At 44.6% G+C, this 11,912-nt stretch overlaps 3 protein-coding genes across 6 annotated transcripts; 2 read left to right on the top strand and 1 right to left on the bottom strand.

Annotated features, from left to right (window-relative positions):
• Nucleotides 1-260: 260 nt before the first annotated feature.
• On the top strand, nucleotides 261-4,232 carry LOC125537978 (Protein phosphatase 2C family protein). Of its 4 annotated transcripts, none has more exons than XM_048701296.2 (6): nucleotides 261-471; nucleotides 610-751; nucleotides 851-979; nucleotides 1,735-3,034; nucleotides 3,122-3,386; nucleotides 3,876-4,232. In XM_048701296.2, the coding sequence occupies exons 4-6, from the start codon at nucleotides 1,868-1,870 to the stop codon at nucleotides 4,001-4,003; spliced, it is 1,560 nt and encodes a 519-aa protein (XP_048557253.2). In that variant the 5' UTR covers nucleotides 261-471; nucleotides 610-751; nucleotides 851-979; nucleotides 1,735-1,867; the 3' UTR covers nucleotides 4,004-4,232. The 4 variants fall into 4 exon arrangements, with proteins under 4 accessions (XP_048557253.2, XP_087400268.1, XP_087400267.1 ...); XM_087544141.1 differs by having other exon boundaries at nucleotides 285-471; nucleotides 665-751; XM_087544140.1 differs by having other exon boundaries at nucleotides 285-471; nucleotides 619-751.
• A 777-nt stretch (nucleotides 4,233-5,009) lies between these two features.
• LOC147985566 (uncharacterized) lies at nucleotides 5,010-5,522 on the top strand. The gene has a single exon (XM_087544143.1). It carries the CDS (start codon nucleotides 5,036-5,038, stop codon nucleotides 5,321-5,323), a length of 288 nt encoding a protein of 95 aa, XP_087400269.1. The 5' UTR covers nucleotides 5,010-5,035; the 3' UTR covers nucleotides 5,324-5,522.
• LOC125537976 (NAD(P)-binding Rossmann-fold superfamily protein) lies at nucleotides 5,354-11,405 on the bottom strand. The gene is made up of 7 exons (XM_048701293.2): nucleotides 11,066-11,405; nucleotides 10,834-10,927; nucleotides 10,638-10,726; nucleotides 7,729-7,784; nucleotides 6,792-6,938; nucleotides 5,981-6,106; nucleotides 5,354-5,907 (listed from the first exon to the last, which is right to left on the bottom strand). Exons 1-7 carry the CDS (start codon nucleotides 11,203-11,205, stop codon nucleotides 5,627-5,629), a joined length of 933 nt encoding a protein of 310 aa, XP_048557250.1. The 5' UTR covers nucleotides 11,206-11,405; the 3' UTR covers nucleotides 5,354-5,626.
• Between the last annotated feature and the right edge of the window lie 507 nt (nucleotides 11,406-11,912).

Below are 11,912 nucleotides of genomic sequence, written 5' to 3'. Positions count from 1 at the left end.
CCCTTTCCCCAACACCGTGGCCACGAAAAACAGATGTCATTCATACAAGAAAATTTCAAAGGACTAGGATTAGCCAACAAAAATCGCAAAAAGGCAAAAGCCAAAGCGAAATAAAAGGCGAACGACTTCGAAAGGGAAAAGGAGAAAATAAACGAAATGCGAGATTGTGACGCGAGGAGGCGGGCAAGGACGCGGTTAGATTTGGCATATCCAATTCTCCAGAAACAGTCAGATCCGAAAAAACAAAATGAAAAAAAACCACTGAGCTCGTTGCTTCCGTCTCCCTCCCTCCTCCAGTCCTCCTCCTCTCTCGCCCACCACCACCATTATATTCTCCTCGGCCCACACCTTCCTCCCAACAATTCCCCCCATCCTCCACACCACACCCGTCTCGTCCTAGCTCCCTACTCCTCCCGCTCGCCACTCCTCCGCCCCAGCTCTGCTCGCCCTCGACCGCGGCTCGCCAGGAAGGTGAATGAATCCTCAAAATCATCATCTCCCCCTCCTCTCTGTCCCGCGTTCTGTATACGGCTGTACATGCAAGCTCGTCTGTTTTCTTAATTTCCGTGCGTTTACTGGTTCTTGATTCATGTCGTGTGTGTGTGATAGGGCCCTCAGGAACGGGATTTTTACCTAGGAGCCAATTTGGGTTTTTAAATCGCAGATTGGATTGGGTTCAGGGATGAAGGGGAAGGAGGGGCTGCATCACCTGGCCCGGTTCCCATCTCTCTGAACTTAGATGGATGCATCTGTGCGTATCATGCGCCCGCACTCTCTTTCTTTTCTGGCTCGTTTCCTTGTTGTTCCTTCTTCTCATGGAGCAGTCTGCTGCTGTTGTTGTGGTAAATAGGTGAAGTCCAAGAAGGTTAGCTCTTGCGGAAACACCGGTCATAGCCGCTGCGGCGAAGTTCATAAACCCGTCCTGCCGTGTCGCATGCGGGATCGCTGCTTAAATAGAAATAATCCCTTCTCACTTCAGGTTATTCTTCTCTTCCCATTCGCCTTTTGTTTGAGCTTCAGGCTATTGTTCCTCTGCAGAGTCCCGATGATGTTCTTTATCCATTTTATTATAGCGAAAATAAACAAATAATAACGTAACGGCATGTCTTGCTAAATCTTGTGACGTATGAGATGTCGTATTTTCAGTTGACAAGAATTTTTCGACATGTGTGTCCTATCGTCTGTGGTAGCTTAAAAAGGAAACACTCTCCAAACATTAAAGGCCAATATTAAATCACACCATACTTTTGGTAAGTAGGCACAGCTCGTACAACTCAACTCACATAGTGGTTGTTTTGTTTGTAGTCATGATAAATATTCATGAGAATGCACAAGGCTAGTAGGTAATACATGGTGCAGATGTCATACTGGTGCTTTCTCGTTGATTCACAGCATGCATGTTGAGGGATAATGTTCTTTCCCTAATTAAATTTTGATGGAAGTATGATCAGAAAAAATTACCTATAGAGGTATAGGAGACCAAAGTACTTATCAACTACAAAAATCAAGATATTACCATCATCAATTACATCCCTTCCCTCATCATAATAAAAATATATGTATGGTGTTGGATAGCAGGATGGTATGTACTAAAATAAAATAAAATCTTTCAGTATGGCCGAAACAAGTTTTAATTTCGTTTAAATATATTTTTACGGCTGTTTATCATGTTTATGCTAACTACTACAATTCTTTTCCGTTGTATTTAGCTAATGGTTTGGCTTAATATTGCAGGTCTGGTTTGCATTTCCTTTCAAGTATAAAAGCAACTATATTCAGCATGGCATTTGAGTAAGCATCAGAACCTCAAAAGCCAAGTTTGTCAGCAATATTATACCTTTATTGGTGCAACACTTCCGTAGAGAAGATGGTGGATGACCTGTTTTATGAGGGCAACACTGATCACAGCATCAGCTCTGAGGACGAAGACACACTTGTCAGGAGTTGTAGTAATCTCAGCGTAAGCTTTGGATATCATTGCAATTCTTATCAGAGTTTCCCTCTTGAAAATGATGAGCATGACACCTCTCCCCAGATGAGGTTTGAAACTAATGCCATGACGAAGTCACGAAATGGCTCATTTACTTGTTTATCTGGTGCCGCAATTAGTGCAAATTTCACATTGGCCAATACAAATATATGCAAGGGTCTTATTGGGGAAGAGATTTTACCAGAACTAGATTCTCCAAATTCTTTCAGAAAAATCGTCTCTTCTCCATCTATGTCAAGGTTAGACTTGCTATCCACCTCACAAGGCAGCCCTGCATCAACTGAGAGCTCCATATTTGAAATCAGTAAAAATCTTTGGAGGTCCAGCGCTCCAACAACTGTATCATCCAATTTTCTGACTGGTACCGAGGTAAAGATGGCTGGTGGAGCTGCTGGAGAGGATAGAGTCCAAGCTGTGTGCTCTGAGAAAAATGGATGGTTGATTTGTGGAATTTATGATGGATTTAATGGACGAGATGCAGCTGATTTTCTGGCAGTAACTCTATATGATAACATAGTATATTACCTATACTTGTTAGAGTGCCGTATCAAGCAACAAGATGGCCTATGTAGCTCATCAGGGGACTCCCCTAATGGTGTTAAAAGTGAGTTAACATTAGCCATGGAAATTGCAGAGAATGAAGATGTAAAACTTTCTGAAAGTTTTCGAGCTGGTGTGCTGAATTGCCTCACTTCTGCTGTTGAGCAAGCTGAGAATGATTTCTTATGCATGGTTGAACAGGATATGGATGATAGACCAGATTTAGTTTCAGTTGGATCTTGTGTCCTGGTTGTGCTTCTTCAGGGAACAGATTTGTGCATTCTAAATCTTGGGGATAGTAGAGCTGTGCTTGCTTCCATGCCATATTCAGAAATGGATACAGTGAAAGCTACTCAATTGACAGAGATCCACTCACTTGAAAATCCATTGGAATACCAAAAACTATTAGCTGACCATCCTAATGACTCTAAAGTTGTGATGGGTAACAAAGTAAAAGGGAAGCTGAAGGTTACTCGTGCTTTTGGAGTTGGCTACCTTAAACAGGTACCATATTATACTTTAGCATGTGATGAAAATTCATGACATTCTTATGACTTAACTAATGCCCATACTTTAATCCCAATTTTGCAGAAAAAGTTCAATGATGCACTCATGGGAATTCTCCGAGTTCGTAATTTGTGCAGCCCGCCTTACGTATATACAAATCCACACACACTGAGTCACAAGGTTATGGAAGACGATCTGTTTGTTGTGCTTGGCAGTGATGGCTTATTTGATTTCTTCAGTAACGATGAAGTTGTTCAGTTGGTTTATCAATTTATGCATGATAATCCAACTGGCGATCCTGCAAAATATCTCATCGAGCAAGTTGTACATAAAGCTGCCAAAGAAGCAGGTATCCCCTAAATATATCAAATTTATTTTTTTGATACACAAATAATTAGCATTAAGAGTCTATAGAAGACCCTTTGTGATTGGTAATGAACAAACCAATTGTAGAAACACCTTTCTCATGTTATAATAGGAAGGCAAGTACCCCCTTAACTCCTGCCAAGTGAGTAAAAGCTCTGTGATACCAAGTAACAACCAAACATGTTTTAACTTAAAAGTATGTCATTGATGTCAGATAGCTATTTATAGGCTTGTAGAAAAATTATAAGTCCCTCCTTTTTTTTTATGGCTTAGACTTTAGACATGCATATATCATAACAATAACATCAGATGAGAATGAAGAGGCAGTATGTGTGAGAGTACATTTACGTTGATTAATTGTTTTGATTTTTGTAACTAGAGTACCATCTTGGCAACCCTTTTGGGGAACCATAGCTGTAAGCAAGTAAAACTAACACCAACTCTTCACTAATTTCTTCCTATGCCTTGTCAGCTTTAACAGCTGAACAGCTTATGAGGATACCTGTTGGGAGCAGGAGAAAGTACCATGACGACGTGACTGTCATTGTTATCATCCTTGGGAACGCACGAAGGACGGTGAGCGCATCAACTTCGATATGAAAGACTGCCGATCTCAAGAAGAGGCTGTGAGCCGCATAAAATTTTGTGGGTGTTAGGACATGAATCTTTTTCAGGGTTCTGGTGTGATAGTCAATAATAAGCATAATAATGTGTGTATATCCTTTGGAAATTTTGGGTGCGAGCAGATATCTTTCGTTAAATCAAAAGGTGCACCGAGACTTGCTCCGCTTAATTCTGCACGCGGTAACGAAAAATTTCACCGCTCTTATTCGGCATTGTGATTGCATGAGCACTTTAGAGCGGGATGTGATGCCTTTCAGCTCTCATGACCTAGCACTATCTGTGGTGAAGCTTTACTGATCTGAAGATAAAATGGAAACCGGGAGAGGATCTATGAAAAAGACCAGTCCAGTGTGTTGGGTCCTGCTGAGTTTGCGGGATACATTTGGTTAGCGACCACAAGGTGTTATGTGGTAGGGAAGGGGTGGTGAATCCTGGTCACATCACACAAGCTACCAATCTTTCCACATCTCCAGTATTTTTTGTGGTTTCTATCAACTTCCCTGTCGCTGCATTGCCCCAAGAGCCCCCCAACCTGGAAGGCACCGTTGTCCCTGCTGCTCTGCCAATGCACACCACGGATTCTAGAGCTTTTTTTTTTTTGCCATTTGACACATCAATTCTGACGAGCCCCGATTATTGCTTTCACAAGAAGAGACAAGAATTGGTATCGTCACAATACACGAGAGTGAAAGAGAGAAAGCGCTGCATGATTATTGCTCGCCCAGCTTCGGAGTGTAGTTACTAGGGCATTTTTTTTGTTGCCATCGTCTTTCGGCAAGCATTTCTTTTTGTAGCGTTGTGGACTTCACACTTGGCATAGACCAATGGCAGCTTGCGTGCTGTGCCTCGTAAAAAATGTTAAAATGGCGAGAGCGACGTGCTTGGCTTGAGACCAGTCGTAGTATAATTGCCCCCTTCCTCTGCGTTTGTGCTCGTGTTGGTGATCCAGCCATGTTAGGACTTTGGAGGTAGGAGTAGTCCAGTATCGGAGAGAGGTAGAGAGCGTCCATGGACGTGTTCATCCACGAGGACTACGTGAACAAGCGCAACATGGTGAGGAGGGAGCAGAGGAAGAAGACGCAGTTGCAGGTGCTGCAGCTGGGCAGTCCAGGCGCATGCAGGCCGCCGCCGGCGCACGGGCAGGACAGCCCGGGAGCGGGAGCGCCGAGGAAGTGCCTGACACCAACCGGCGTCTCACCCTCGTCCACCGTCGGGTCTCCCGCATCAGGCTCGTCGGAGGGAGCCGTCTCATCGGATCACCGCCGTCACCTCTTCGATTGCCTGAAGCCGTACTAGGCAACCGAGGTTATGTGTGAGGTTAAAGAATAAACCTGGGTTCTTCTGATGGTGAAGCTTGTTGCAACCCATTTTTGTGCTCGTATTTCAGCTATGTATGTATGGGTCGTTACAAGATCAGCCCTAGTAAAGAGTGTTGCCTGCTATGAACAACTACAGCTTTTGGAATGGATTGTGTTAGTGCATTTAAACTCTCTAAGCACAGCATTGCAGTACTGAGTTTGGCCTTGAGCTATCCCCTATTATGGAAGATTTGCAACAACATGAGCATCCCTCGCAAGGTACTTCCAGATATTGAGATCTCTACACTCTGGCACTGGCTGCCGCCTCCTTGATTTGCTCGATTGTGAACACTCCGAAGAAGCTGTCGTCTATGACGGCGTTGATCACGGCGTAGGCGACATCGTCCACGTTCACAGGGGGTGCGAGGACCAGGTCCGAACCAGGCAATGCACTCAATGGTTTGGTGAAATTTTCGACAGAGGAAAGTAGCTTCTCTAGTGGTTGCCCTACGATGTCGAGCGGTATCTCGTAGCCATCTACTTTCCTTTTACCGTAAATAAACCCAGGCCTCAATACAACACCTGAAAGATAAATGTTAGATTGGATATACTCTGATAAACACATATGAACAAGATAAAGTAGCAGAGGTCTAACCTGAGGATGGGTATTTGGAGAGGACTTCAGATTCAGCCTTTCTCTTACCAGTGAAATAGCCCGAGGTAAGGAGAAAGGATGGAAGGTTGTAATCATGAACAGAGATCAAAATAAATTTCGGGATCCCTGCAGAAGAACATAGCAAACTGTTTATGTTATGTTCTTTGATATTTTTCAGACAATAAAAGGAAGAGTAAGCTAACTGCTAGGCAACACAATATAACTTAATTGCGAAGTTTTCGACTATACAGCAAGAAGTCTCAGCCGTTTGAAGTTTTCAATCTTTAGTTGCAAAGGTTTAACCAGGATAGCAAGCTCCCTAACACAATATAACTTAAAATTTGATATTCCAGCAAAATGCACCCTTAATGATAAAGTTTTCTTTTCCCTATAGTTTAAGTTGTAATGATTAAAAGAGCACTGTTTAGTTTTCACTAATTAAAAACTATTACAGAGTTCAGTGTTTAAAAGTACATGTAGGAGTTATGGTATTAAAATGAACAAACAGGTCTGGTACAGGTTTTCTTATATATTCCTATAATTCAAGTGGTCACAGAGTAATTGATTCTGCAACTAAACTATTCCATAGAGTTGTCAATTGTGGACTTATAAGGGACCATTTGGCATGATGTCATAAGTCAAGATCCTATTGGTGCCAAATGCATAAACCCCCATTGTATCAAACTATTATCTTTCAATTTGAAATTTAGTTCAGTCATGGAAACACATTAACTACTGCCACACCAACAAAATTTCCGAAAATGCATACAGATAATCTTATCGCTGTCATTAATCATCACAAAGTACTCACCAAATTCTTTCGCGGCGTCTACTGCTATGGTATTTGCTTCACCATTTATCCTTTTCATCTGTTCTTCATTACCAAATCCTCCAAGGGTAGACACAACAGCAGTAGCCCCTACTAGCACGTCCTCCCATCTTGCATAGAAAACATCTCCTGCATAACAGTAAGATACTTAACTGAATATGAGAGGGCCAAAAAACCATACCAGAAACTCTTGGAAATCCAGTACAAGCATGTAGCTACATTACAGGGAAAAAGTGGTAAAGGGGAAACACCAAGGTTCATACAAGGCGTAATGTTAAAGCAATACAGTACTTCTCAAGAAAACACATTCGCAATTAGCCAGGTGAGTAAGGACAAAATAAAAAGTGGTCTTAAGTACATATGTTTTTAGAACTATTTTGCAATAAATATTAAATAGTATATGCATATATAAGAACTCAAAAACAAAATGACGGGAAATTAGTTTAAAAGGATCCATCATCTAGTAATACTAACTTACCAAAGTGGAGCACGACAGAATGCATACATGTAATGTTTGCTTGTTTAGCACCAACGATAATCTATAAAGTGTACTTACTGTACCACTATTAGTCCAGAACAAAATCTTATTAAATCTATTGGACGTAATTTGAATTCTCAGGTGTGTATTTCATGAAAAATAATATGCGGGTAAAACCATCCTGGCAGCAAACCATAGCTCCGGTTTAAATAAAGGGTTAACTCTATGACGTTCGGGATTAGAGAACATAACTAATATAGGGAGCAGTTCACACAAGAAAAATAGATTATATGATCAAGCTAAATCTATTTACAACGAAGGTAACAGCCTATGTTACAACTCAGATAACCTGCTATCCATTCACCCAACAAAATAGATAACATGATCAAACCAAATCTATTTACCATGAAGGTAACAGCTTAATGTCACAACTCAACCTACCTGCTAGCCAAGTAACTTCATCAGCCCAAGGATCAGAGTAAGATGGTCTTCCTGACCTGTCATTAGCATAGAATGTCTAAACGGTGACAGGATGCAGATTAGGCTTTCAGAAATAATGCCTGAATAATAATTATTTTCACCATAGATGATACTCCCTCCGTTCCTAAATATTTGTCTTTCTAGAGATTTCAACGAGTGACTACATACGGAGCAAAATGATTGAATCTACACTCTAAAATATGTCTATATACATCCGTATGTGCCGTCCATTTGAAATCTCTAAAAAGACAAATATTTAGAAACGGAGGGAGTAGATCCCAACTATCTTAAAAAGCTTCAATCCCCTTATGCTTCAATCACTGCAATCAGCCCATATATGCTTCCTTAATTATCTGCCTAACACAAAAAAGGCTCCCGCAACTCGCATATCATCCCATCAGTAATTTTACATATGTATTCCCTTGATTATCTACCTGACACGAAGAGGCTCCACCGACTCCCATATCGTGGGAGGCTCTCGCTGCCGCCGCGTTCAGGCCTCTCCACCTGCCCCTCATCGCCGGCGCTGCCAGCACCTTCTGCTGCGCCGGTGGCGGGCCTGCAGTCGAAGGTGATGGGAGTTCTCTCTAGTGGTGCGGTGGTGTTTGCAGCATTTTCGGATGGCTAGTTGGTGGCGGTGTTCGGTCCTCAAATCTTTCCAGAGGCGATGAGGGGCAGGTGACTTGGAGGAGGATGGCTTTGGCGGCAGGAGTCGGCTCCTTCACCGGCGGCCTCTGGTCGGTGGTCATCATAGTCTAACGGCATGGATCTGAAAGGCAGCTCCCAATCTAGCACAGTGGAGGCATCTGGTGGCCTTGAGATGGGCTTGGTGTGCACACAGACACCAAGGGAGGCTGGAGGCTGGCAAGTTCAAGAGCTTCCAGTGATGATTGGCACTTGTCAGTGTCCGTGGACGGCGTGGTTCAGTGGGGATGCTGAGTTGTGATGCTACGGCAAAAGCCCTGTGCCGGCTTTTGTTCGCACAAATGACGTCGACGCCTTAGGGCGTCATTTCTCTTGGAGGCGTCATCGTGAAGCCTCCACACCTTATCCACCCTAAGTACTGTCAGGATAAAAGCCTCAGATCCGGTTTCTCTGGATCGGACGACGGTAGCGTCTTTCGACATTGTTCCATTCCTTGAGGCGTCGTCTTGGAGCCACGGATCCCTCGTTGGTTGGTTCATGACTCACACGTCTCACCGGAGCATGAATGGCCAGTTTGAGATCCTCAACAGCAGTTTGTGGTGGCAAGGGGAGGTGGTTGCTGCTCCTTGCTTCTTATTGCTTCAGGTGTCAAATCCTGCAAAGGTTAGCTTGCGTCCAGTGTGGATTGTTGACGTCTTTCGACCGATATGGGTTGCCAACGGCATGTTCTTCCAGTCCTTTAGTGGCGGTTCCTTTTAGTGCGGTAAGGCCAACGACGTTCGTGTGTTCTCGGCGCGTTGACGTTCGCTGTGCTGTCTCAGTAGATTGATGCCTTTGACAGTACTGTTGGTGCTACTCATTAAGTGATTGGCTCGGAGAGTCTTGGGCTTGTTATTTGTTTTCTTTTGTTACCCCTATTGTAGTGGCGGTGTGTGCTTGGACTGCCATTGCACCCCGTTGTATCCTGATTCTATCATTTGATTAAGATACCCGTCGTACTTCACTCAAAAAAAAAATCTACCTGACACAAAGTTAGAAGGATCAAGGTGCTGGGCAGGGAGGCTTCAGATGGGATGTGTGTCTTGAATTTGGTCTCTGGAAAAGAAACTTGCTGGATTGATAACGTGCACTACATGGACAACTCACTCAAGGGATTTTGCAGGAAGTGGTATCTCTGCTCTTATAAAAGACTCAATTGGTGATGATGGTGTGTCTGCCATCCGTCATTTCTAACCATCAGATCTGCATCTAACGATTGTGAGGTAAGTTGTGGCATTTTTGCAACAAGGCCCCACTTCTCTGCTCCAATTTGCAGAAAACCCCTTACTATCTTGAAACCAACCACATCCCTCCCTCACCTCATTCCTTACTAGAGTGTTTTTCTTTCAAGTTTGTGAACATGTATTATTCTACTTTGGATCCGTTGCAACGCACGGGCACATTGCTAGTACATACATAAAGTTTGTACAAACGATAAGAGAAAAGATGAGAATTGAGCATAGCTCAGATGGTTAGATTCCTTGTGGTGGAACCAGCCCACCCGGGTTCAAGTCCTAGACTTGGCTCGGGTGCTCACACTTTCCTGAATTTATTTATTCCAGTCCTTCTGACGATGTTCGTTCAGTGCGAGACCCTGTGATGACTTCCTTAGTCTCCCAGAGATGCTCATATGGTAGGGTGTCCCCTTTCTAACCATCAGACCTGCATCTAACAATTGTGAGGTAAGCTGTGGCATTTTTGCAACAAGGCCCCACTTCTCTGCTCCAATTTGCAGAAAACCCCTTACTATCTTGAAACCAACCACATCCCTCCCTCACCTCATTCCTTACTAGTGTTTTTCTTTCAAGTTTGTGAACATGTATTATTCTACTTTGGATCCGTTGCAACACACTGGCACATTGCTAGTACATACATAAAGTTTGTACAATCGATAAGAGAAAAGATGAGAATTGAGCATAGCTCAGATGGTTAGATTCCTTGTGGTGGAACCAGCCCACCCGGGTTCAAGTCCTAGACTTGGCTCGGGTGCTCACACTTTCCTGAATTTATTTATTCCAGTCCTTCTAACGATGTTCGTTCAGTGGGAGACCCTGTGATGACTTCGTTAGTCTCCCAGAGATGCTCATATGGGTAGGGTGTGCGTGCATGTAAGTACGTGTTTGTGAACTGTCTGCATATGTACTGTGTTCCTAGAATAAAAAGAACAGATAAGGGGAAAGATGTACCTGCTGAGGCTCACAACCTCAATGCCTTTGGCTACCGCAGCTCTGCATATAGCAGAACCAACAAATCCACTTCCTCCCAACACTACAATCTGCAAGCATTTGGAACTATTTCAGGAAACCAATCTTACTGGAGAAACAGAGTCATGCCTGACAGCACTTCCGAATGATAACAGACATAAGGTACTCAATTTCATGCCTTCTCTGTTTTGACGTCTGCTACCACATCGATTGGCGTAGAAGAGTAATCTTCTCTGACACCGGGGGCAGCAAACCTGCACTTGGTGCGCAGCCTGCGTGATCAAGGGAAAACCGGGTCAATGCAAACTAAGACGGAAATACGCATCCATTACACGCACAATTTTGCAGTAATCACTCGGTCGACGAGAGCAGAAACCACGTGAGAAGGGGAGGGGGACGGGGAGAGAAACCTAGAGCACTGAGCCACGGAGGAGGCGGCAGGAAACGTGCGGAGCGTCGCCGCCGCTGCGGATACGGGCGCGCACCGGCGAAGCGGAAGGGACGGATTCGCCGGCGCCGGCGGCCGGACGAGCAGTGTCGAGTGGGACATGGGCCCGCTCGCGGGATCCGGGCGAGGTGGGGGACGCTTTCTCTCTTTCGGCTTCTTCTCTTGCCCGCGTCGGCGAAGGGTGGCGACGGGAACGGCGGGGCGGGGAGTGAGCGAACGGCGGAGTCGGCGTGGGGCGTGCGTCTCCTTTCGGTTCCAGTGGCTGTGGGGTTGGAGGTGGCTCGCTTCGCTCCGCTTGTTTTACCTGTGGCTCTGGCCTGGTGTGGCGTGGCGTGAGTAGCGTCTGACACGGCCGCGGTCGACGTGAACACCGGCCGCAGTCGTCGGATCATCAAATCGCCACTAAACCCTCAAAAAATTCAAATCGCCACTAAATGTTCAGACCGGACAGTCCCAACATTTTCGGCCGTCTAAATGGTGTTTACCTAAGATGTTCGGATCATTCTAGACGTGCAAAATCCCATAAACCGAAAACAAACTGGCGGGTAATTTAGAGGAGTTTAGAGATTCGCCACGTACGCGCCCGACACACGCTCATCCAAAATCAAGGCAGAGCCCGCGCATTTGGTCATTTTCGTCATTGTTTCACGTGAAAGCTCGCCCTTTCCCCATTGTTATGTCACCTGCCGCCCCGATGGAGCCAACGTGGGAGGAGCAAATAAAGATGTTCGTCCTCCCGCCAAAGCCAAAGGACCCGAGGATGGTGGCCTCCTACAAAGCCTGATCTACAGAGCGCAAATCCCAACACG

This window comes from Triticum urartu, chromosome 2A (genome assembly GCF_056163025.1).
Source record: "Triticum urartu cultivar PI428250 chromosome 2A, HENAU_Tu73, whole genome shotgun sequence".
Lineage (NCBI taxonomy): Eukaryota > Viridiplantae > Streptophyta > Magnoliopsida > Poales > Poaceae > Triticum > Triticum urartu.
Note: the sequence above shows the minus strand (reverse complement) of the source record. Positions and strands in the feature narration are given on the sequence as shown.

Coding starts and splice junctions, on each gene's coding strand:
- LOC125537978 (XM_048701296.2), top strand. CDS start 1,868: ATGGTGGATGACCTGTTTTATGAGGGCAACACTGATCACAGCATCAGC. Junction 3,035..3,121: donor GAGTTGGCTACCTTAAACAG/GTACCATATTAT, acceptor CCAATTTTGCAG/AAAAAGTTCAATGATGCACT. Junction 3,387..3,875: donor TAAAGCTGCCAAAGAAGCAG/GTATCCCCTAAA, acceptor ATGCCTTGTCAG/CTTTAACAGCTGAACAGCTT.
- LOC147985566 (XM_087544143.1), top strand. CDS start 5,036: ATGGACGTGTTCATCCACGAGGACTACGTGAACAAGCGCAACATGGTG.
- LOC125537976 (XM_048701293.2), bottom strand. CDS start 11,205: ATGTCCCACTCGACACTGCTCGTCCGGCCGCCGGCGCCGGCGAATCCG. Junction 10,928..11,065: donor TCCGTGGCTCAGTGCTCTAG/GTTTCTCTCCCC, acceptor TTGATCACGCAG/GCTGCGCACCAAGTGCAGGT. Junction 7,785..10,637: donor GAGGTTGTGAGCCTCAGCAG/GTACATCTTTCC, acceptor TGCTAATGACAG/GTCAGGAAGACCATCTTACT.